The sequence below is a fragment of the Rhinolophus ferrumequinum genome, chromosome 9 (assembly GCF_004115265.2).
Source record: "Rhinolophus ferrumequinum isolate MPI-CBG mRhiFer1 chromosome 9, mRhiFer1_v1.p, whole genome shotgun sequence".
NCBI classification, from domain to species: domain Eukaryota; kingdom Metazoa; phylum Chordata; class Mammalia; order Chiroptera; family Rhinolophidae; genus Rhinolophus; species Rhinolophus ferrumequinum.
In genome coordinates, this window is record NC_046292.1 from 11,219,919 (window position 1) to 11,241,144 (window position 21,226).

Below are 21,226 nucleotides of genomic sequence, written 5' to 3' on the forward strand. Positions count from 1 at the left end.
TGGCACCCTGGGCACGGGGACCTAGTGTGGGCCACCAGGGTACAATGCCTGCTCTCGATGAATCCCCAGTCCTATGAAGTAAATGCTATTGTTCTCATTTTACAGGTGAGCAAACCCAGGCTCAGAGACGTCCCCTGTGAGGAAACTGGGCTGGTAATCTGGGAGGCCAGTGCAGGATAAGAATTTCAGGGAGAAAGTGGGGAAGGCAGAACCACCAACTGTCAAAAAGGCTGAAGGCTCAGATGGAGGAACAGTATTGGTGTTGGCTCCCAGACCTTCATGAACTTTCCAGCTGGACACTCCCCACTGCATACTGTCTCTCAGGGAGGTTGGCTTCCGGAAGCTCCTCCCTGGGAAGCAGCCACAGACCCAGCCTCCTCAAGGAATCACGCATGCTCTGCTTTCAAGCTAATCTCTCCCGTGTGTACAGTTCACTCTGCCAGCGGCAGGCACCTTCCGTGCATGTTCTCACTTCAATCCCAACAGGAGGAAGGATTCTCCCCAACTCAGCCACCCCCACTATACAGATGAGGAAACTGAGGCGTCCTGCAGGGAAGCGACCAGGAAGTCCCCAGACAGGGCAGAGCCAGGCGTCCCTCTCGGGCCTCTGAGTCCAGCTGACCTCTGCCCTAGGCTGTTTCCAAAAGCCAAGTCTGCCTTCAAACACCCAAGACTTGCTCCCCTAAAGATCATTCCCAGAGGAGTAGGCCACATCCCCACCCCACCCTCCAGGGCAGCCCTGTGACCTTCCACTCTGCACTGCAAGGTGGCACCACCTTCGGCTCCCATGGTGTGTCCAAGAGAGCGATGGGTCCCCGGAGACAAATGATAAAGCACTTCCCTGTGCTTTACTTCATTATGAATTTTCTAAATTTAAAGATTATATGAGAGCAATACTTGCACATAGTACGAAAGAAATCAAACAGTACCAAACAGCTTCTAAAGAAACACAGCAGTTTGTTGTCGGGCCCATCCCCTCACCTGCCTGAGGCAATCTCCGTAATACTCCTAAATAATATGCTTATTGCTCTTTCTTGATTTATGAAACTCGGAGAGGTTTCATTGACTTCCTGTTATGCAATTCGGGCATTATGTAATTGTGCTCCCATATCACCCACCTTCCAACCTCCCTCAGGGCTTTACATTTTCTCTTGCGCTATGGCCCATTTCAGTCAATTGAAATGGCCTCTCTCCCGTCCTTCCTCACTCGGGACCCCACCCCCTCCAAAGATAAGCCATCCCTTGAGGACTTCTCCCTTTCAAAGCTTCTCCCAATGTCCAATTTAACTAGATTCCAATGGGATGATCCATGTCCGGACAAAGAGCAAGGCTGGTCTGATTGGTCCAGAGCTCCGCCCTCCTGGGAGGGCTCTGCCTTCCTGGGGGAGGAGGGAGAGGACATCTGCTTCAGGGCCTCTGGGTTCCAGATGACATTTCCCAGAGGCTTTGAGTCCTACCTCAGCTCCTGGGAATAGCCCCAAAGTGTCAGGTGGCGCCTGGGGTGTGGGGCAGATTAATGGGAAATGTCAAATTGGGTTCAAGGTAGTCTGTCCAGAGAATCCAGCCACTGAGGCCTCAGCTTTGACACAGAGCCATGAGCATTTTGGCGGGCTGCCGCCTGCATGGACAGTGACAGGGTACCTGGCCTTCTTGCCTTACCGGGCAGCCTGGGGTGTAGTAGGGAAGAAGGATTCTCTCCCCCACAGCCATCCTGGGCTCTGGGGAGGGGGCAATAGGAATGAGGTCCCCAGGTTGATGCTAAAACTTCTCAAGGCTCATGTACTTGTACTGCTCTTGTTGCTAGGACTACAGCAAAGAGGGTGAGACTCTCGACTGTCCTCCCTCTTTACCCCCACTGTCCCCCTTAACAGGGAGGGCTTTGCAAATCAGCCCTAACTGGAGTCTTAAATGCCCTCAGAGATCAATGAGCTCAAACCCCTCATTTTATAGCTAGAAAAAAGTGAGGTCTAGAGGGGCTGGGCTACTTGTCAAGGTCACACAGCAAGTCCTTGGCAGGACTGGGACCAAGACCCAGAACCTGATCTGGCCCAGGGTACCATGCGTTTATTCCCAAATCCCAAGAGGAAGACTGAGGGACAGTAGGGTTCTTCAATGTCACCCAGCAGAGAGAAAATGTGGCTACCCTAAGAGGAAAGGAGAACAGAAGAAAGTATTGACTGAGCACGTACTCCATGCCAGGCCCTTTGCACATACCATCCCACTGACTCCTTGTAAGCACTGTGTGAGAGTGCACTGTGATCCCATTTTGCAGATGAGGAAACTGAGACTCTGAGGGATGATGGTGACAATGTGGCTGGAGGGGACAGAGCCAGAATTGAAATTTATTTCTGTCTACTCTGAAGCCAGGGTTCTTTCTGCTCTGCGTGGGCTCAGGACAGAACTAAGGTGGGACCGACTCAGATATGTTCTTGGGGGACAGCCCCGCCATCTTGGGACATTCAGGGTTTTCCTGCTCTGAGGTGCTGCCCCTGAATGATTGCTCAGGATGTGGGGCTCAAGCACTCTTGGGGTGGATGCTCAAGGGGAGACGAGGCCTGCAGGGGTCAGATAGACCAGTGGGTACCAAGGGAAACCAAATTTTCACCAGGGTCCCTGGTGGAACAGGAAACATAAGTTCAGTGGGGTGAGTTTTTCATAAACCTTTATTCTGAAATTATGCCCTGCCTACTTTTTAGGTGTTCAGATGTTGAAATGATGGTGATAATTGATGACAAGTTATTTTATTAATGTCTTTTTTGCCAAGCATCCAAGATGTTCATCTTATTTATTTAGTTTTTTTGGGGTAGACATTTCACTGGCCTGTAGAACCTCAGTATCTGGAACTTGCCGCAGTTAAGTAAATAATTGTTCAATGAAAGTACAACCTCAGAACCTCAGAAGGATGGGCCTGGTTATTCACCATGGACATGTTTTATATCTTCTGAGGGCACAGCACAAGCGTTATAGTCTTCCAGGGCAGGGGACAGTCTAGGCCTGCTTTCTAATAGTGCGTCAGTTGCCATCTGTTCCAAGTGTGCCTTGCTTTGGTGGAAGTCTCGTTAATGGTGCAGTCAGCTCTCTGGGGTCACCTCATTTCACAGGTCCCTGGCCGCTGCCCTTCCTGCTTATGTTCTCAGATGTCCCATCTCTGTGGGATCAGGTTTTCTCAGGGACGGTCACCTGAGACAACCTGGGGGCTACCTGTGCATGTGAGGTCCACACAGGTGCCAGCTCTCAGCTGCAACTAGGTTGGCTTTCGTTTCCATCTCTCAAGGGTCTCTGAGGTTGTCCCGAGAACCCCGCTCCAGGGCTGGGCACCCCTTCGGTGCAGAAAGATGGTTGGAGTGACCAACAATCAAGCCTGTTTGGGAATAAGCTGAGGAGCAGAAGAGCGCTGCTGTTGAGCCTATTCTGGAGGCTAAATGCACAGGGCAGGAGAAGGAGGGGCTGGCTGGGGAGCCAGCTGTTTTGTTTTTTTTTTTGCGGGGCGGGGGGAGCTCTAAGACCCCCAGAGAATATACAATAACTGAAATGACTTGGTGTCCCACAAACCACTTTCCAGGTGTGTGGCCTCAGGCAAGTGTTTGTGTGTTTTACTTTTTATGAGCCTTGGTTTTCTCATCTGTAAAATGGGGACAATACTAACAGTGTCTATCCTTGGAATAGTGGCAAGAATAGATTGGGATCATGACAGTAAGACATCCTGTATCGGAGCCTGGTACACTGTAGGTGCTCATTCAATGGCAGGTGTTTCTCTTCCTGCTCAAAACACCCAGCATAGCCCTGGACACAGAGTAGGTGGCCAATAAATGGAAGACGTCATGATTAGTTTTGAAGCACTTAGCACATAGTTGGCTCTCAGTAACTGATCGTTCCCTCCCCTTACCAATTAGCAGCTCTGTCATTGTTAAACTATGGCTGGACGGACACATGATACATAATCATATATCATTATATGATATATGAAATATAATCACATTGTATAATTAAAATTTTTTTAAAAAATATATAATCAGCACCTCAACTGCAGAAGAGTTGAGTAACTGAAGGTTCAGAAGACCACATCCCTGGGCCTTGCTGAGCCAGACTGGGTTTTACCTGACCACCTGGCACCCAGGGCAGGGGAGGACCGTGTGATAGAAAGAACCTTGGAGGGAAATAATCCTGAGTTCTGGACTCAACCAGCCACCGAGTTGCTGTGTAACTTTGAATGAGTTCCCTAACCTCTCTGAGTCTCACTGCCCTCACGAGTTAAACAAAGGACTTGAAGTAGGTGATTAAGGACCCAGGCTGCATCTATGGGCTTAGGGAGGGCAAAGGGGTAGCTAGGATTGTCAAGAACAGCACAGATTTGGGGGTAGGCTGTTTCTAGGCAAGCTCTTCTCCAGGCTGCAGGCGAGAAGTGAGGGAGGAGCAGACTTTGCTCTTTCTTCTCCATGACCCACAGAGCCTGTGAGGGGGACCCGGCATTGGGTGAGTCGCTGGCAGACCAGGGCACATCTGCAGGACATCCCCCACCCTAGTAGAGAAGGGTCTGGGCACCTGTGGCATCACTCCTTGGTCCTGCATTATTCAGAGGAAGCTCCAAGTGCCAGGCCTGCAGCATTGAAAACAGCCCAAGTGCTGCTGAGAAGGGTGGCAATGCCAGACCCTGGGGGGTGAAGGCACCCAGGCGGCAGCCTTGTCAACTCACCAATGGCTGTAAGGAAGAGCCCAGCCTGGTCGATGGGGGTGTTCCCGTCCTGCTCATAGTAGTTGACAGTGACCTTGGTAGGGAGGGGGTACATTGGGAGGGAGAGAAGAGCAGAGATCACAGATCACAGGCAGGAAAATCTAGTGACGACCTTCCCTGACTCACACCTCACAGCCTGTCAAATCAATCTTCTCCAGACAACTTAACCCTCTCCTCCAGGAAGCACGCCCAGGTTGGAGGGCTACTTCCCCATATTACTGAACTAGGTAGGGGACCTCCCTCCTCTCAGAGTGCATCCAGGGTCACGTCTGCTTACCTGTGCCCTCTGGAGTATTCTGCTGCCTGTGGGGCCCCACATCTACCAACGTGTATGTCTAGCTCCCGCTAAGGAACCAGGGAATAGGGCTGAGGTAATTTCCTTTGGATAAGGCCCGGTGTGATCACTGCCATGGGGCACATGAAGTTCATAATTAGAGAACCCAGTGAGGAGAGAGTCTGGTCTTGGCTGCACCACTTGGGCGAATCACTTTGCTGCATGGGTGCCCAGCACCCCATTTTATTCACAATGAAAACAAGGACGTTTGTGGCTGTAACTTCTAATGATTCTAATATTTCATTGTCCAGCAGCTCACAACTCTAACCTTCCACGAAGCCATCATTCCATGGTCTGACCCTGAGCTGTCTTATACAATAGCTACTAGCTGGACGTGGCTACTGGCTGAGTACTTGAAAGGCGGCAAGTTCAAATTGAGATGTACTGTAAGTATGAAACACACACCAGATTTAGAGTTGGTATGAAAAAGTGTGTAAGCTCTCTTGTCAATGTTTTTTGGTGTTGATATCATATTGAAATGATAATATTTTGATATGTGGAGTTAAGCAAAATATAGTATTGTAATAAAATCCCCCCGTTTCTCTTTTCTCTTTTAACGTGGCCACTAGAAACTGAAAAGGACCCGAGTGGCGCGCATTCTGTCTCTATGGGACAGCTCTGGTGTAGCCCGTCTTGATGCCAGCATGGCCCCCCCTGGCTCCGGAGGCCCCCAGAGGCGGACTGGCCCAGTCATGGTACCTTGTCGCTGCTGGCCTCGGTGCTGGCCTGGCTCATGGAGAGCCGCAGCGTGGTGCTGGGTGAGAGAGGCCAGCGCTGTTTCCCATTGGTGGCCACCTCCTCGGCCTGCCCGTCACACACCACCTCTACCCGCACGTGCTCCGAGTGCTTCAGGCTGAAGGTTTCGGCCCCCGCTGGGGCTGCGCTGCAGGGAGAGAGGAGAGTGAGTTGTGATGACCCCTGGGACAGGTGGAGCGGCAAGGCTGCAAAGACCCTCCTAGGTCACCCTGTCTGGGGGACCCCGAAGGACCCAGCTGTACTGCAATCACCTGGTAGTAAAGAGGATACTTGTTAAAAATACAGATTCCTGGGCCAATCTCGTACACACTGAGCAGAATGTTCGAGGGAGAGGATGGGAGATATGAATTTTTAACAGATTCCTTGCGTTTCTGACGGGCAGCCAGTTTTGGGAGCCACGTGGCACTGTAAGGGTGGAGCGCTGAGGCCCAGACAGAAGAGTGAATTTGCTCCAAGCGCAGCCGTACGGCTAGAACTCTGTCTCCCAAATCCTGCCCGTGTCTGAGCTGGAGGCCAAAAGGCAGTTGTCAAGGTGCTGGGTTTGCACAGGGATGAGACCTGGAACTTGGCTCTTAAAGGGGCAGGGGTGAGCTGCTCCGTCACAAAGACCCCCCCCCCCCCCCCCCCCCCCCCGCCACAGCTTTCATGGCTTGGAATTCCGCCCGCTGAGAGTCACTCCTTGGAATTCTTGAAAAGCCATCAAGATTTCAGGGCAGGGAACTACGTGGTTTGATGTGGTTGCAAAGGACTGAATGTTCGCCTGCCAGATTCACATGTTGAAGCCCTAATTTCCAATGTGATTGTACTTGAAGATATAGGGCTTTTAGAAGATAATTAAGGTTGAATGAAGTCATGAGAGTGAGGTCCTAATCTGATAGGATTGGTCGCCTTATAAGAAGAGGAAGAGAGAGAGATGGCTCCACGCTCACTGAGGAAGGCCCGGTGAGCTCGCAGTGAGAAGGCAGCTGTCTGCAAGCCAAGAAGACAGGCCTCACCAGAACCTGATCATGTGGTCACCCTGATCTCAGACTTCCAGCCTCCAGAACTGTGAGAAACACATTTCTGCTTTTAAGCCACCAGCCTATGGTGTTTTGCTACAGCAGCTCGCGCTGCCTGACACTGGCTTAAGGGGAGGTAACTGGGAAGGACAGGGAGGCTAGGGGAGGAAGGTACCCAAGTTGATGGTTTTGCAACATCCAGCCCATGGTCTGAAGGTTCCCCAAAGCCAAAGAGAGCTCAGAGGGATTTAGGTGGGACTCTCATGGGATTTGGGACTAAGACATAGGTCCGAGCGTTCGCCTCAAAGGCACAGCTGAGATTTTGAGGGCTCAGTGTTCCTGGGTTCCAGAACAGTTCTCTGCTATGTGTGGGCGTCATAATCAGCAGGGGTGCTGTTTAAATCTTCAGGGTTTATTTTAAGGCGACAGATTTGTGGATCCCATCCCCGGAGAGTCTAGCTGGCAGGACTGAGGTATGGCTGGGCAACTGAAGATGTGAACAGTGGCCGGGGTTGAAAGAGAGGTTTAGACCAGGGGCTATCAAAGGTCTGCAGCAGCAGCACTACCTAGAGGGCTGGTCAAAACACATGGCCGGGCCCCTCCTCAGAGTTTCAGATTCAGTAGGTCTGGGGTAGACTGAGAATTTGCATTTCTACCACGTTTCCAGGAACTGTTGGTGCTGCATGTCCAGCGGTCTAGAGAACCCCTGGTCTAGATGTCCCACAGGGCAGTCTGGGGGTTAGAGCCCAGGGGTGGCCAAGGTCACAAGTGTGAGTCTGTTGAGGCCACCAGGCAGGGTCTCTCCGACTCAGACCACAAACTGCAGGGGCTACTGGCCAAGGCCACTGCTTGTAGGTACCAGCAGGAGAGAGTGGCCAAGTGTCCGGCAGTTCATGCCCAGTGCTGGGAAAGGAGCTCCATAAAGAAGCTCCAGGAGACTCAGATTATTGTCCACCTGCCCCCTTCTAAACTCCGCAGCCTATCATGGGGACACGGGGCTGCTCTGAGGCTGGACACTTGTTGGCGTTGGCCTGTTGCCCTCTGTCCACTAACAGGAGAAGCACAGAGGCTAAGCCAAAAGCCTGGATTGGGGGGGTGCATGTGCAGAAGATCTGGGTTCGAGCCCCTCGTGCCACTGACTTGCTGAGGGAGCCTTGAGTGTGGAGCTGAGCAGGACAGAGGTGAGCCTTCTAGAAGCGCCAGGCGGCATTTCCAAAGCGAGGCGTGGGTACACGTGTAAGACGCTTTTAGGTGGCACTTGGACGAACAGTTTAAAAGAAGATTTATGTGTTGATTAAATGTGTTATCTTTTTATAGCAATTGATAAAGACTTGCCCTTTTTGGTAATGATACAAGATTTCCATTTAAAACCAAATTGAAAGAGACATGTGAGTGGGTCTAAGGAGAAACGTTAATAGTACTACATTGTCGATACATTCACGAGAACCTGGGCAATTGTGGGCTCGGGTCCGGGACATATTCCTCCAGTATAAGTCCCGGTTTTGACCATCGACCTGCTGGGTGACCTTGAGCAAGGGGCTGCTCCTCCCTCCATTTCATCGAGTACCAAATGAAAGGATGGTACCAGGTCAGAGGTGGCTGGAGTCCGGGCAGTGCAGAGGGGGCAGGTCTTGGGCAAAGGGATGGGGTGGAAGTGAAGAGCTGGGGATGTCTCTGCTGGAGCCCTGCCCCCTCTTGAACTATAAATAGAACCACTATTGTTTCATTGGGTTTTTACACACAATTCTATTTAGGAAAAGAATGCTTTACAAACTCACAGGGCAGGCGGGTCCTTTGGATCCCTTGATCCGGATTCAGACAATAGTGCTGTAAGTGATGCTTTGTGTCACTTTCCTTTCTCCAGACTAGTGGGAAACTGGAAGAGGCCCCAGAGGCTCGGGGGTTAACGCCTGGCCCACTCTGGAGCTCCAGGGCCCCACACCCTCTGACTATCCCAGTACCAGCCCTGCTCAGAGCTGGGCAAACAGCTATTCTTGGAGCGGCCCTGGCAGAAGCAACAAAGGCGCCCATTGTGTCCCACGGATCCTGCTGGCTGCCTCCCTCCCCAGGAAGAACCTCTCAGAATCCACCGCAGAAACCCGAGAGTCAGGGGCTGCAGGCATCTGTTGTCCCTGGAGGCGGCAGGGAGGGGCCCAGGACAGTATCCAGGGTGAGAAAGTGGGGGTGTTGGCGGTGGCTTTGATCACCTGCTTATGGGGAAGAGGCAAAGATCGTGTGGCCGGAAGGACAGCCTACTCAGTCCTGGGACCACGTCTGCCCTGCCCACCACTGTACCCCAGCACTCGGCACACGGCTATGCCTCATATACACTTTGGGAATACATGAATGAATGCATCCACCCTTCTTGGTTTCCTAAACTCTATTACTAAAGTGATTAAAAAAAACAAACAAATGTCAACACACAATGGGATTTATAGATGATGTAATACAGAATTGTACGCCTGAAATCTATGTAACTTTACTAACAACTGTCACCCCAATAAACTTTAATTTTAAAAAAAGTTGTCAGGTCACTTGCCTGCTTGAAATTATTCAGTGGTCTCTCCGTGCCTCCCCATACTATAAAATCCAAACTCTGTAGCCTGGTACTCACCCAGTGACATTTCACCTTGACTCTCCAGCCTCATTTTCTGCAACTCCTTCCATCCTCTCAACTCCCTGCATTGTTCCATCTTACCGTGCATTTTGCACATGCTGTTCCTTTTACTTGTAATACTTTTCCCTGACTTCTCTGCCTGGCAACTGTCTATCCCGACTTAAAGCCCCAAGTCAGTTGATTTGTCCCCATGTTTATTTTCCCTTGTGACAGTTAGCTCCTTGGAGGTAGGGACCGCCTTTTCTTTTTGTTTCAGCACCTGGCCTCGTACAGGCACAAGGTCAATATAAATGTTTGCTGCAGGAAGGGCTGGAAGAGGAGGGCGTTCTTATGTTGTTAGTCATTCATTCCACATGTGTTTATTGAGCACTTACTGTATGCCAGGCAGAGTTCTAAGTGCTGGGGGTAGACTGGTGAAAAACAACATATTTCCTGCGTCCACCAAACGTATATTCTAGTGGGAGAGACTTTCAATGAATTACACAATTGTGTGATTACAGGTGTGGTAATTGCTATAAAGGAGAGGTATGGGGTGCCATGAGGACCTGATCTGGCAGTCAAGGAAGGATTTTTGGAGGAAGTGGCATTTGAGCTAAGGTCTAAACTTTTCACTCTGAAGGACAAGCATTAATTAGACCAGTGCTCCTTAAATTTGAGCGAATGTCAGCATCCCCTGGAGGACCTGTTAAGATGGAGGTGGTGACCACCCCCAGAATTTCTGATTCCGCCGGGGTGGGCTGGGGCCTGTGAAGCTGTATTTCTTCTTTCCCCCAACTTTGCTGAGGAACAATTGACACATATAATTAATTGTATATATGTGAAGTATAGCACGTGATGATTTGATACACACATACATTGTGAATGAGAAGACCAATTTCTAACAAGCTCCCAGGAGATGCTGATGCTGCTGACCAGGGACCACAGTCTGAGAACCACAGAACTGACCAAAGTGAGGACAGGAAGCAGAGCAGAGATTTCCAAGCAGCAACGACCGCTGGGGTGATGGCCTGAGGGGGACGCTTGCCCAGCACATTGGAGAAATTGGAAGGAGGTCTGTGTGGCTGGACTTTGTGAGCGAGAGGGAGAGGAGTGGACCCGGGTCATGGTGAGGAGCTGGCCTTTCTCCTGAGAGCACTGAAGGCTTCTAAGCAGGAGTGGCATGGCCATTTCTACGCTGTAGACAGAGGACCCAGGGTGCAGGGTGGAGAATGGATTTCAGGAGAGCAATAGTGGGCGTAGGGGAACCAGCAAGGAGGTGACTACACCTGTCCAGGTAAGTGATGATGGTGGTCTGGGAGCAGGTGGTGGCTGTGGGAATGGAGAGAAATGGCCGGTCGGTTGGTGTCAGACAAAGGAACTTTGAGCAAGACCGGAAAGCGCAATCAGATGTATTAATAGAAGTGGGATGTTCACTGAGTTCAACCCAACGGAATTCTGGGCTTTGAGACCTAACATCTGCCTGGCCACACACATGCTGGGGAGGCACCCAGCTTCTCTGGTCTTCGCTCCGTCAGTGGGGTGAGTTCATCAACTTGGCCTCACTCAGCCCCAGACCTGAGGGCATCACGTGCCTGCTCCTCGCTGGCATCTGGCTCTCCCAGCTTCTCCACCTGTCCTGAGGCTCGTTAGCACCAGCCGGGGCTCAGCCCCACAGTGACCCCTGCTCCTGGGAGTGTGGGTGTGGACCGCTGTCCTCAGGGCTTTGCAGAAGTCTGAGGGAGGTCATGGGTGCCAGCCTGGCATGCAACCCCAGGTAAGCACCCTCAAGGAGAGGGACAAGGGCAGGGAGGCAAGGCCTCACAACTGGCATGGTGGTGGCTGGAGTTCTGAGGGGGATGGGTGCTCCTAGACAGGGATTGGTAGAAGCAACAATGAGGTCTGTCTTCAGCCAGCCTCCTTCTGTGTCTGGTAACCTCAGCAGCCTCTTTCACTGGGCACTGGTGCCTCTAGCTGCCCCGGGCCCTCTCCTTCGGGAAGAAACAATCTAATCTATGGTCACTCTCTCCCCAGACACCTCCAATGACTCCCCATTGCCAACAGAACCAAATCCACTGCCTGAGCCTGACATTCAAAGCTCCGGTCTGAGCTCATTGACTCTCTAGCCTTACATTCTAGGACATAGAAACTATGCCCTTCCCACCCCCACGTGGCCCCACTTTCCTGCTGGGTACCTTTGCTCCTGCGTAGTACCTCCTGGTCACATTGGGAACCCCTGTCCATCCTTCAGCTTGGTTGCCACATCTTCCAGGAAGTCTTCCCTGATCCCACCCAGCAGGACTCATCTCTCCCTCCTTTCGCTGGTGCCTCAAACAACACTTAACAAATGTTGTTCCACATTTCTCTTCCATGAGAACTGAACTCTTTTAGGCTGCATCTCATTATTATTTGTTTCATAATATATAATGAACCCAATACTAACTCATGATAAATACTTAACTGAGTACTAGGTGCCAGGTATTGTTCCAAGACTTTGGCACATGATCTCAGTCCATCCTTGCAATAACCCCACGAAGCCTGTATTAATGTCATCCCATTTCACAGATGAGCATGTTGAGGCCCACAGAGGGCAAGCACTTGCTCCAAGTCTCAGGGACAGTAATGGCAGAATGTGAGGTGAGCTCTGGGCTTGGCTGCTCCCTTCCTAGGAGAGAATCTCTTGGTTACAGTCCTCTCATAAAGGTCCTCCTGGAAGGGATACCTGGTGGGAGGTGGGGTGAGTAGCAAGCCTGGCTCAGGAGAGGATCAAATGAGAAGCTCTTAGGAACATCTAGAGCCTCCTACTATTTCTTAGGTGGGAGTCAGACGCCCAGAAAGGGGACAGCAAAGGCTGGCTTCCTGCTCTGGGCTCTTGGGTGAATGACTGAGATAATTAGGTTTGAACCAGTCAAAATCCCTGGGCACAGGGTCTGGCACGGCTGGGCAGGAGAGAGCTGCTTGTCCAGCTTTGGGGTGGGCACTAGGGTGAGGCCCTGCCACCATGCTCCCGTCCTGACTTGGGGCTCTGTGGGCAGGAAGGGCAGGCTCTTGGGGACCCCAGGTGTGCAGGAGGCTGTGGGCTTAAACCACAGGGTACCACTCCCTGAGAACTCGCTTGAAACCTGAGCCCTGAAGTAGCTCCTGGCAGGGCCTCCTCTTTAGGATTGAGAGCTGTGGGTGCTGTTCTGATTTATGGGGCCACCTGACCTGGCCTGATTTCTCCTACCATCATTCTCTCAAGAGCAAGTGCTTTTCTGGCCATGCTCGGCCACATGCCCTTGACCTTCCACTGGCCCATCCAACAGTGCTTTTCCCTGGAGGCTGGGGGTGGAGAGCTCAGCCCAATGATAGGCCAGTCCACACATCTCACAGGCCACATCATTCATTCATTCACTCACCCAAGGAGCCCTTCATTGACTTCCGCGTGGGAACGAGGAAATCGGTGAACAGGGAGGAGGACCGCCTAAAACCCAGGTCTCCGAAGGCAGCCCCGCCGGCCGAAGGCAGCGCGGTCAGGGGCACGGGATCTGCACCACCACCAGTAAGCAGCTGTGTCATCTTGGACAAGCATTCCTTACCTCAGTTTCCCCAACTGTAAAAGGGGGCCCCTAATAGTACCTGCTTCATAAAGTTGTTGTGAGATTTAAACACAGGTAAATCTCACAACACGAGATGAACATGCAAGATGCAAAGAAGTCTACCTAGTACAGAATAAGTGTTCAATAAATGTGAGGCATATTAAGGAAATAATAATAATATCTGCAAAGAAAAAAGTACTGAGATGAGGTAGAGCGTGCCCGGGGTTTGGGGTCGGGCACCCCAAGATGGGGGTAGTCAAGGAAGCTGCTTGGAGGAGGCGACATTTGAGCTAAGATGTGACAGATGAATGTCAGACTTAAAGGGGTCTGTGGGATATTGCTCTAGAGGAAAGGGCACCTGCAAGGGCCCTGAGGTGGGCGTGAGCTTGGTGCGTTCAAGGGCCGAGAGCACCCCAGTCAATGTGGCCAGAGTGGAGCCTGTGCAGGGGAGCCGGCCGGAGAAGGGTCAGTGAGCTGGGGTCTGGCGCTGTCTGGGAGGGGAGACCATGGCACCCCGAGTCCCCATCGTTTCAGACTGGACCTTTGTCCAAAGGCTCCTTTCTAAAACACTCACACCAACCAAGACACAGAGAAAGGAAGTTGAGGGAGTGAGCGGGGAACGAATTTAGATTCTCCAGGCTCTTCTCCGAGCCACGATACATAACTGCATTGCTGGTTTTCCCATCATTTTCCTGTGCAATGTCTAGGAACTCCTGCCCTGCTATCTTCTTCCTATCTTCTGCCAGACAGTGGTGGGCCAGCCTCTGCCTTAGGGATTCCCAGAGAAGGGGGCGAGGATCAGCCCCACCTCCCACCTCACGGGCTCCTCATGAGGTCAAATGTAACCAGGCTGCTGGTCTGCAGAGGCAAGAGAAAGAGTGGTTAACACATCTCTGCTCTGAAGCTCCTGCAGACCTCCAAAGGCAGATCCTGACCTCTCTCCACCAGGGACAAGGGGACACCTGCCCAACTGGGAACTCTCACCCTCCTGGACAGATGAATAAGCAGAAGGAGGGAAAGGAGAAGCTGTCTCCATGGCCGGCTCGTGGGTCAGTGGGAGAGCTGGGCAATGTGCCCACACCATTATTTTACTCCAAGGCTGCCCTTTCTCTAATCCCTCCAGATTCTGTGGGTGTCCCTGGCTCCAACGCAAGAAAACATCGCTCACCAAAGGTGAGGGTGAACCCAACCTGGGACTCTACTCACTCTGTGCCCCGTCTCTAACTTCAAGCCAGAATCAGATGGGGACTCAAGCTAGACCCAGTGAAGAAGTGACAATGGGGGAGATTGTGGGGACAAGGCATCCATGTGCCAAACCGAATATAAGTACACGTGGGAGTAGGAGAAGGAAGTATCTTTAATGACTAGCTCAATGTAAATCACACACAAAAAATCCCGCTTCCCTCTTTCTGTGATCTGCTCATAGCTTCTTAGAGCCTGGTGATGAGAATGTGGCTGGGAGCGGGCATCCATCCCCAAGGGGCCAGTTTGGCTGGAAGAGGGTGGGTGGACCATAGGGTCTGCTCGCGGGGGCAGGTGAGGCCCCTGCTGTGTCTGGAGGGGAGCAAAGCTATGTGTGCATCTCAGGAGTGGGGGCGCAGGGCTCTTGGGAAAGGGGGTGGGTGTTGAGGTCTATTCACTCATCTTTGTGACTCAGGAGTGAGGTGTCAAAATACTAGTCCCTAACGGCCCAGGGTCCATGAGGCCTTGTCCCTTGGTGTCTCTTTAGAGACTGTGGGGGGCATCATGTGGGGTCTTAAGTCAGGACTTGCGTCTGGGTCAGGAAGGACTCAGTGGGAAGTGGGTGAAATTTCTGGGGGCCGTGGGCTAATGGCCTGAGTGGAAGATGGAAGGGACACAGGCTGAGGGGGTCATCTAGTTCAATCTGCTAGTTTTAGGGTCACACAAGATAGAGTGGTGGTTAAGAGTATGAGTTCTGAGTCAGAACTGGACCTGAGTCCTGTGTGACACTGGGCAGATGGCATCAACTCTCTGAGCCTCACTTTTCTCATCTACAAAATGGGTTCATCCCAGCAGGCCCTCCAAGATCTATGGTCAGGAAGATAGGAGATAATGCATTTGGTTCATAAGTGTTCACTAATATCTCCTGCGATTATTAATATGGACAAGAGCTCTTACCACTACAGCTATTAGGAGTAACAATAGTGTGGGGAGCCATGATTTCTTGTTATTCTAAAGCCTTGCAGACTGGCTCAGTTTATGATTAACTTGTTTCAGCTTCTAAGGCATGATCTCTGCCTGCACCTGTAGGGTGCTTGCAAGCTGCTGAGGAATGAGGTGGGAGTGACCGGTTCCCGGACACTGAGGACTGAAGACTAGCAGGTTAATTGGTGGGCTTTGTCATGAGATAATGACTTTGGGAAAGTTTCAAGGATTTTGTAGTTTGTATGTAAAAGTCATAAATTAACTCTTAATGAGATAATGCATACTCATGATTGTTAAGCTGCATGTACACAGATGGTATAAATTGGTGAAAGAAAGTAAACTCGGTGCTTCAGGATCACTGAAGACCGGCCGCATCATCATTTGTGTGAGTGTCTTTTTTCATTCCCACTCCCCCATTCGGGTACTGTTCGATTTGTGGCGGCTGGCCCGTCACACAATAGTAGTAATGGCTCAGTCTCCTTAGTTCCAGAAGGGGCTTCTTTGATTAGACCAGAGGTTTTCATCTGGAGGTGATTTTGTCCATCTGCCAGGGGACTGATGGCGTTACCTGGAGACATTTCTGGTTGTCACAATTAGGGGCTGCTACTGGCATCTCGGGATTAGAAGCTAGGGGTGCTGCTAAACATCCTACAGGGCACAAGGCAGCCCCCACAACAAAGAATTATGTGGCCCCCAATGCGATAGAGCCAAGGATAAGACACCCTGCTCCAGACCTGCACTGTGCAGGACAGTGGCCACAGCTACAGGTGGCTGCTGAGCACATGGAATGCGGTTAGTCTGCACAGAGATGTGACATCAGTATAAAATACACACTGAATTCCAAAGACTTACTATGAAAAAGACTTAATATACAAACTATCTTATCGTTTTATATTGATTATAGATCGAAATGCTAATATTTTGGATATATCGGATTCAATAAAATATATTATTAAAATTAATTTGCCCCTGTTTATTTTAACCTTAAAAATGTGGCTACTAGAAAATTTAAAATCACACATGTGGCTCTATGTGTGACTTGCATTCTGTTTCTGTTGGACTGCGCTTCTTCTCTGGGGGGTGGTGGAGAGTCTTACGTGAAGTGCAGGTCGGAGGTGTGGGTCACTGTGGCTGAGGCCCTCTTCTTTACCCTTTACCCCCCCGGAGGTACCATGCCAAAAGTGCCTCCGTGAATAAACAGGCGGGTATGGTGACAGCTGAGGCTTAGAGACTTGAGCCTCCTGGCTCCCGGCCCGCTCCCTGGCAGTGCCCAAGTTTAGGATTGGGGGTGGGGAAAGTAGGGGAGCTCGCCCAGGCCACTGAGGACTGAACCACACCCCACTGCTGTGTTATGACCCTCGGAAACCACCTTGAGATTTCCATGTGGAGCAACTGAGGCCAGGGGCAGATGAGTGGAGAGAGTACCTGGTCTGCAGGTGACCGGGCCCTTTGCCTTCAGGGAAGGGGCTTTGATGGTATCCTCGTGGCCAGTGCCTGCTGACTAGGTGGTAGGAGACTGGCTGGGCAGGGTTGCCACGGTCACTGAAGGGGCCAGAAAGAATGGGCTGGGAGGGGATGTGGGAAGACACAGGGATGGGGTTTGTTGGGGGCCTGAGAAAGGCAGGGCACTCCAGGTGACAATGATTTGGGAGCAATAAGCCACACTGGCACCTCCAGCTCAGCTCAAGACACAGAGAGGTTAGGAAACCCACCCAAGGTTATCAGCACGGGTCCCACCTCAGTCCTGTATGCTCCCCGCTCTCAGCACAGACCCCTCCCACCCTGGCAATGAGGACTATTTCAAATATTTGAAATAGAGGGCTGAGTGATTCTCCCCTGGACTCTCGCCACTGCTTCATTTACACCAGTCACACCTTGGCAAGGCCTGCCCCACACTATAGGGGGAGGTATCATTGGACTTGGCGGCTCCCTCGGGGCTGGAGGTAGGGCCCTGACCTCAGAAATCCTGGACGCCACCAAGTTCGTGGACAGGAGAAGGGTGAGGGAGCAGAATCCTGCATGGGGGGCTCTTCTGATAAAGACTCCACAGCTTTGCACCCTCAGTGGGGTGGTAGAAGGTCCTTCCCTGACCCCAGGGTGAAGTTAAGGGGAAGGCATTTGGGGACATAGAGCTCACAGCCAGCGTCTGCGGACAGGCAACCATCAGCAGCCCCCACAGGGCGAAATCGGAGCCTAAGCAACCCCCAGGGCCAGATTCCACCCCAGGGCAGCTCCCCAGCAAGTCCCAGGAAGCTCAGCTGATCTGGGAGTGGCTGAGGGGCTGGGCGGAGGTGGGTGGTGAGCCAGGAGGGTCTCAGGGGAAGAGCTGGGCATGAGGGAGAAGGGTGGTTCTGAGGGGAGGGGAAGTGAAAGGGGAGAGGCTGGCGGGGAAGCTGCAGGGTGCTGAGGTCACCCTGGGTGCTGGAGACGGCCAGGTGGGAAGACTGGGGTGCAAAGGAGGGGATGTGGGCAAGGGGTAGTATGGGCGCTTGGGCTGTCAGGGTGTCTGGGAGGGTCTCAGGATTTAGGGGAGGCTGACACAAGGTTTGGGGCTGTCAGGTTTCTGGGTGAAATTCTTAGGATTTCTGGCGCGGGAGGCCTCGGGATGAGGGGCTGCTCGGGCTGGAGCAAGGCTGTCCGCGTCCCGGCGTCCTGGGAAGGTCGAAGGATTTCTGGGGTGGAGATCTCCCGGGAACCCCGGGGTCCGGGGCGGGGGCTGTCTGGCCCGCGCGGTGGCCCGGCTCACCTGTAGACGTCGGTCCAGAGGTGCGTGCCCAGCACGTACACCGCTTCCACGCGGCTCCCATATTGTAGCCGCACCGTCCGCTCGCGCAGCATCCTCCCCACAGTGCCAGGCCCGGTGCGGGTCTTCCGTTGTTCAGGTTCCCCCGGAGCACCTGTCGCAGGTGCGCCGACTCTAGCCGCTGGAGCCCGGCGCTGCTGCCAGACGCTGCCTGGCGCGCCCTTATTTGGCCCCCCGGTGGGCGGGGCGTGGGTGAAGGGCCCGCCTCCTCCTCTGCTAGTGGACTGAGGGCACGTCCGTCAAGTATGCGCACGCCCTCAACTCTTCCAGGCCCCCCTGTGGTCAGGGTGAAGTCAGCCCTGGTCAATTTACTCCTTTCCGTGGTTAGTTTACTCATTCATTCATTCAGCAGCTGCCGGGCGCCAGGACGCAGGATGAGCGCCTCCTCCAGGCGCCCACAGCCTTGCCCGGTAGATAATGCAAGCGTGGAGCTGCCAGAGCGGAGAGGGTAGGAGGTGGTGGGAGCCCAGAGGCAACAGGTGCAATAACCTAGCCCGGGGTCCAGGACCCGAGCCTTCTTAAAGGAGGTGTTTGCAAACTAAGGAGAAGTGAGAAGAGGGAGCTGCCTGAGCGAAGGCAGGAAGCCAGATATAGCCTGAACCCCTTACCCCCCCATACTTAAATGGGTATTACCAGAAGGAAATGGCGAGAGGGGTGGGAGTGGGAACCCAGCAGCCTACAGGGTCAAAATGCCAAGCCAAGGCATTGGTGGGTCTTGGCATTGGTGGGGGCCTTGGCATGTCTTCTTCAGGAGTGGTCAGGTGTGGAAGTGAAAGGGGCCATTGTGAATGCTGTGGATGGAGGTGCCCCTGGGGGAGGTCAATGAAGACCCCTGCTGGGGCTGCTTGAAAGGGCTGGAGAGAAGGGGATTGGTCTGACCAGTGTTTGTGGGCAGAAATATTGGTGTTCCATTGGATAAACACTAGGGGGCACCATTCGGGCCTGGGCCACTGGGAGAAGGGGGGTGCCGGAGGGTGCCACTGCAGACATCAGTTTGTCTTGTGGAGGCTCAGGTTCAGGACGGCATCCAGAAAGGGCATGAACCAGACGTCATCCTTAGACCCTTCCAGCTCTGAAGCCAAACCAGCGCCCGTTCAGATAATTCAGCCACGTGGGAGTAAGTGGTGCTTGCTAGGGACCCGAATTGGGGGGCAAATGGGCAGAGGCTATAAGAGGCAAAGGGCAGGCTGGAGGGGATGCATGTTTGAGAAGTGGGTAGGGCTGCTGGAGGGATGGGAACCCTGGGAAGGGTGCCCCTGAACAAGACGGTGTAGGCTCAGAAGTGCCCAGAGCTGAGACACACCCCAGTAGCCTCCTTGAGGCGGCCCAAATTAGCAGATGGTGAAGAGCCCAGCTGCTCCTGGATGGCCAGGATCTGGGAGGAATGTGGACGGGGAAGGAGGAAAGCCTGAGTCGGGCAAGGGGGACATCTGCCCCAAAGGGCGCACAGACCCAGGGAGATGCTGGTAATTTCTGATTGGCTCCTGGCTGCCGCAGGAGTGCATCATCCAATCAGGAGACAGCTCGCTGGTGGCCACCTGCCAAAGAGGTTAGACTGGTGCAGCTCAGAGCTGACTTCAAGGCCCCTGAGGTGGGCTCCTGTCTGAGCACTCCTCTACCAGGAATTACTTTTGAGCCCCTACTATGTGGCAGATACTGGGTATATGCCAGGGTTCCTGGAGATCGGAGAGCATGACACCCTATTTCACCCACTGGGAAAATGGAGCTCAGAGTCAGGGAAGGAATACTATACACCCCCACAGAGGCCCAGGCAGGTCACAGCAGGAGCAAGGCGGTGATCGCCAGGACGGAAGGAATCAGAGCGGGCCCTTACTGGGTTCTTTCAGCATGTCAGGCACTGTGCTAGTGGTACTTTTCATGTATTTGACTGAGATCATTATACCCTCCCCGTGTCCCCACCACTTTACAGATGAAGAAAATGAGCCTCAGAAAGGTTAAAGAATATGCCCTCATCCCATAACTCCTAAGAGTGGTTGAGCCAGGATAGGAACTTGCACAACCATGGGGGAAGGGACAGGGGGACAAAGCAGGTAAGAAAAGAGAAGGAACGTTATCTCTTGATCAGTAGGTCACCAAACTCAAGTTCTAGTCCCAGCCCTGCCTTTGTGAAGCCTTGGACAATTCACTCTGCCATTCAGAGCCTCATTTTCCTTCTCTGTGAATAACTGATCTCTCAGCAAAGATATAAGGATGACTTTAAATGAGATAACACACGGAAGACACTAGCGCAGTGTCTGGCACAAAGCAAGGGCTCAAAAAATGAAGGTCCCTCTCTTTAACAATCTAACCTGGACCTGACTACCCCACACTCAGGGTTCCTGCCGCTGGCTCAGGGCCCGAGACGTTGGGCTGCAGGGCCTGCTTGGTGTGACGGGAACCTCCTGGTGCCCAAGGGTTTAAAATAGCTGAAGTGGTCACAGCTGTTGGTGGATTCAGGGCCGGAGGTCTCAGGCTGCTCCGACTGCTCCCCTGGGGCCCAAAAGATCCCAAGGCATTTCATTGTGCCTTTTGGGGAGTGCCAGCAAAGGGCTGGCTTAGCTCTAGCTGGTTCCTGGCACTGACCTGCATCCCAAACCCGCTATTCTGACTTTTGCCAAGCATGTGACCAGAGAACCTGGGCTGGGAGGGTCTCGTCTGCGCTGTTCCCTGCTATGATCCTTTACTGGGGGCGTCTCTCTGTGCCAGGCCCTTGGGGGAACCTGGGAGGTGACTCAGACAACTCATAAACCTGCTTCGAGGAGAACAACAGCTCACTGAGGGCATCATATGTGCAAGAATTTAAAAAGAAAGAAATATACAAGTAACACCTGATCATTGTGGAAAATTTTTAAAAATCTCATCACTCCTGATCCCAGGACCAGAGAGAGCGCTGTTAACATTTCGTGGAGTCTGACCTCGCAGGGGCTACCCAGAGGCAGTCTGATATTGCTGTGGGCGAGCCCTCCGGCTGTGCCAGGAGCTGATCTAAAGGCTTCACACCTCTAAGCTCATTTAATCTTTCCCAAGCCCTATCAGATGGGAGCTATTATTATCTCCAATTTGCACAGCGCCTCCGACCATCTTTTGATGAAGAGCTTACATGGCGTTTGGACTTGGCAAAGCTGGGGTCAAGTCCAGCTCTGCCCCTCACTGGCTGGGGAATCTCTCAGGCCTCGGCTTCTTCCTCCATATAGGAGATAGACTAGTACCCCCTTATCCATGGGGGATATGTTCCAAGACCCCCAGTGGATACCTGAAAATGTGGA

The 21,226-nt window shown here is 52.5% G+C and overlaps 1 protein-coding gene across 1 annotated transcript in view; it reads right to left on the reverse strand.

Annotated features, from left to right (window-relative positions):
* PADI2 (peptidyl arginine deiminase 2) overlaps positions 1-18,129 on the reverse strand; it is a 43,920-nt gene extending 25,791 nt beyond the window's left edge. Inside the window, exons 1-3 of the mRNA XM_033114451.1 lie at positions 17,904-18,129; positions 5,766-5,949; positions 4,694-4,766 (exon numbers count right to left, since the gene is read on the reverse strand). Coding sequence (XP_032970342.1) covers positions 4,694-4,766; positions 5,766-5,949; positions 17,904-17,995 — 349 coding nt within the window. The 5' untranslated portion in view covers positions 17,996-18,129. The remainder of the gene's footprint in view (positions 1-4,693; positions 4,767-5,765; positions 5,950-17,903) is intronic.
* Positions 18,130-21,226: the final 3,097 nt, after the last annotated feature.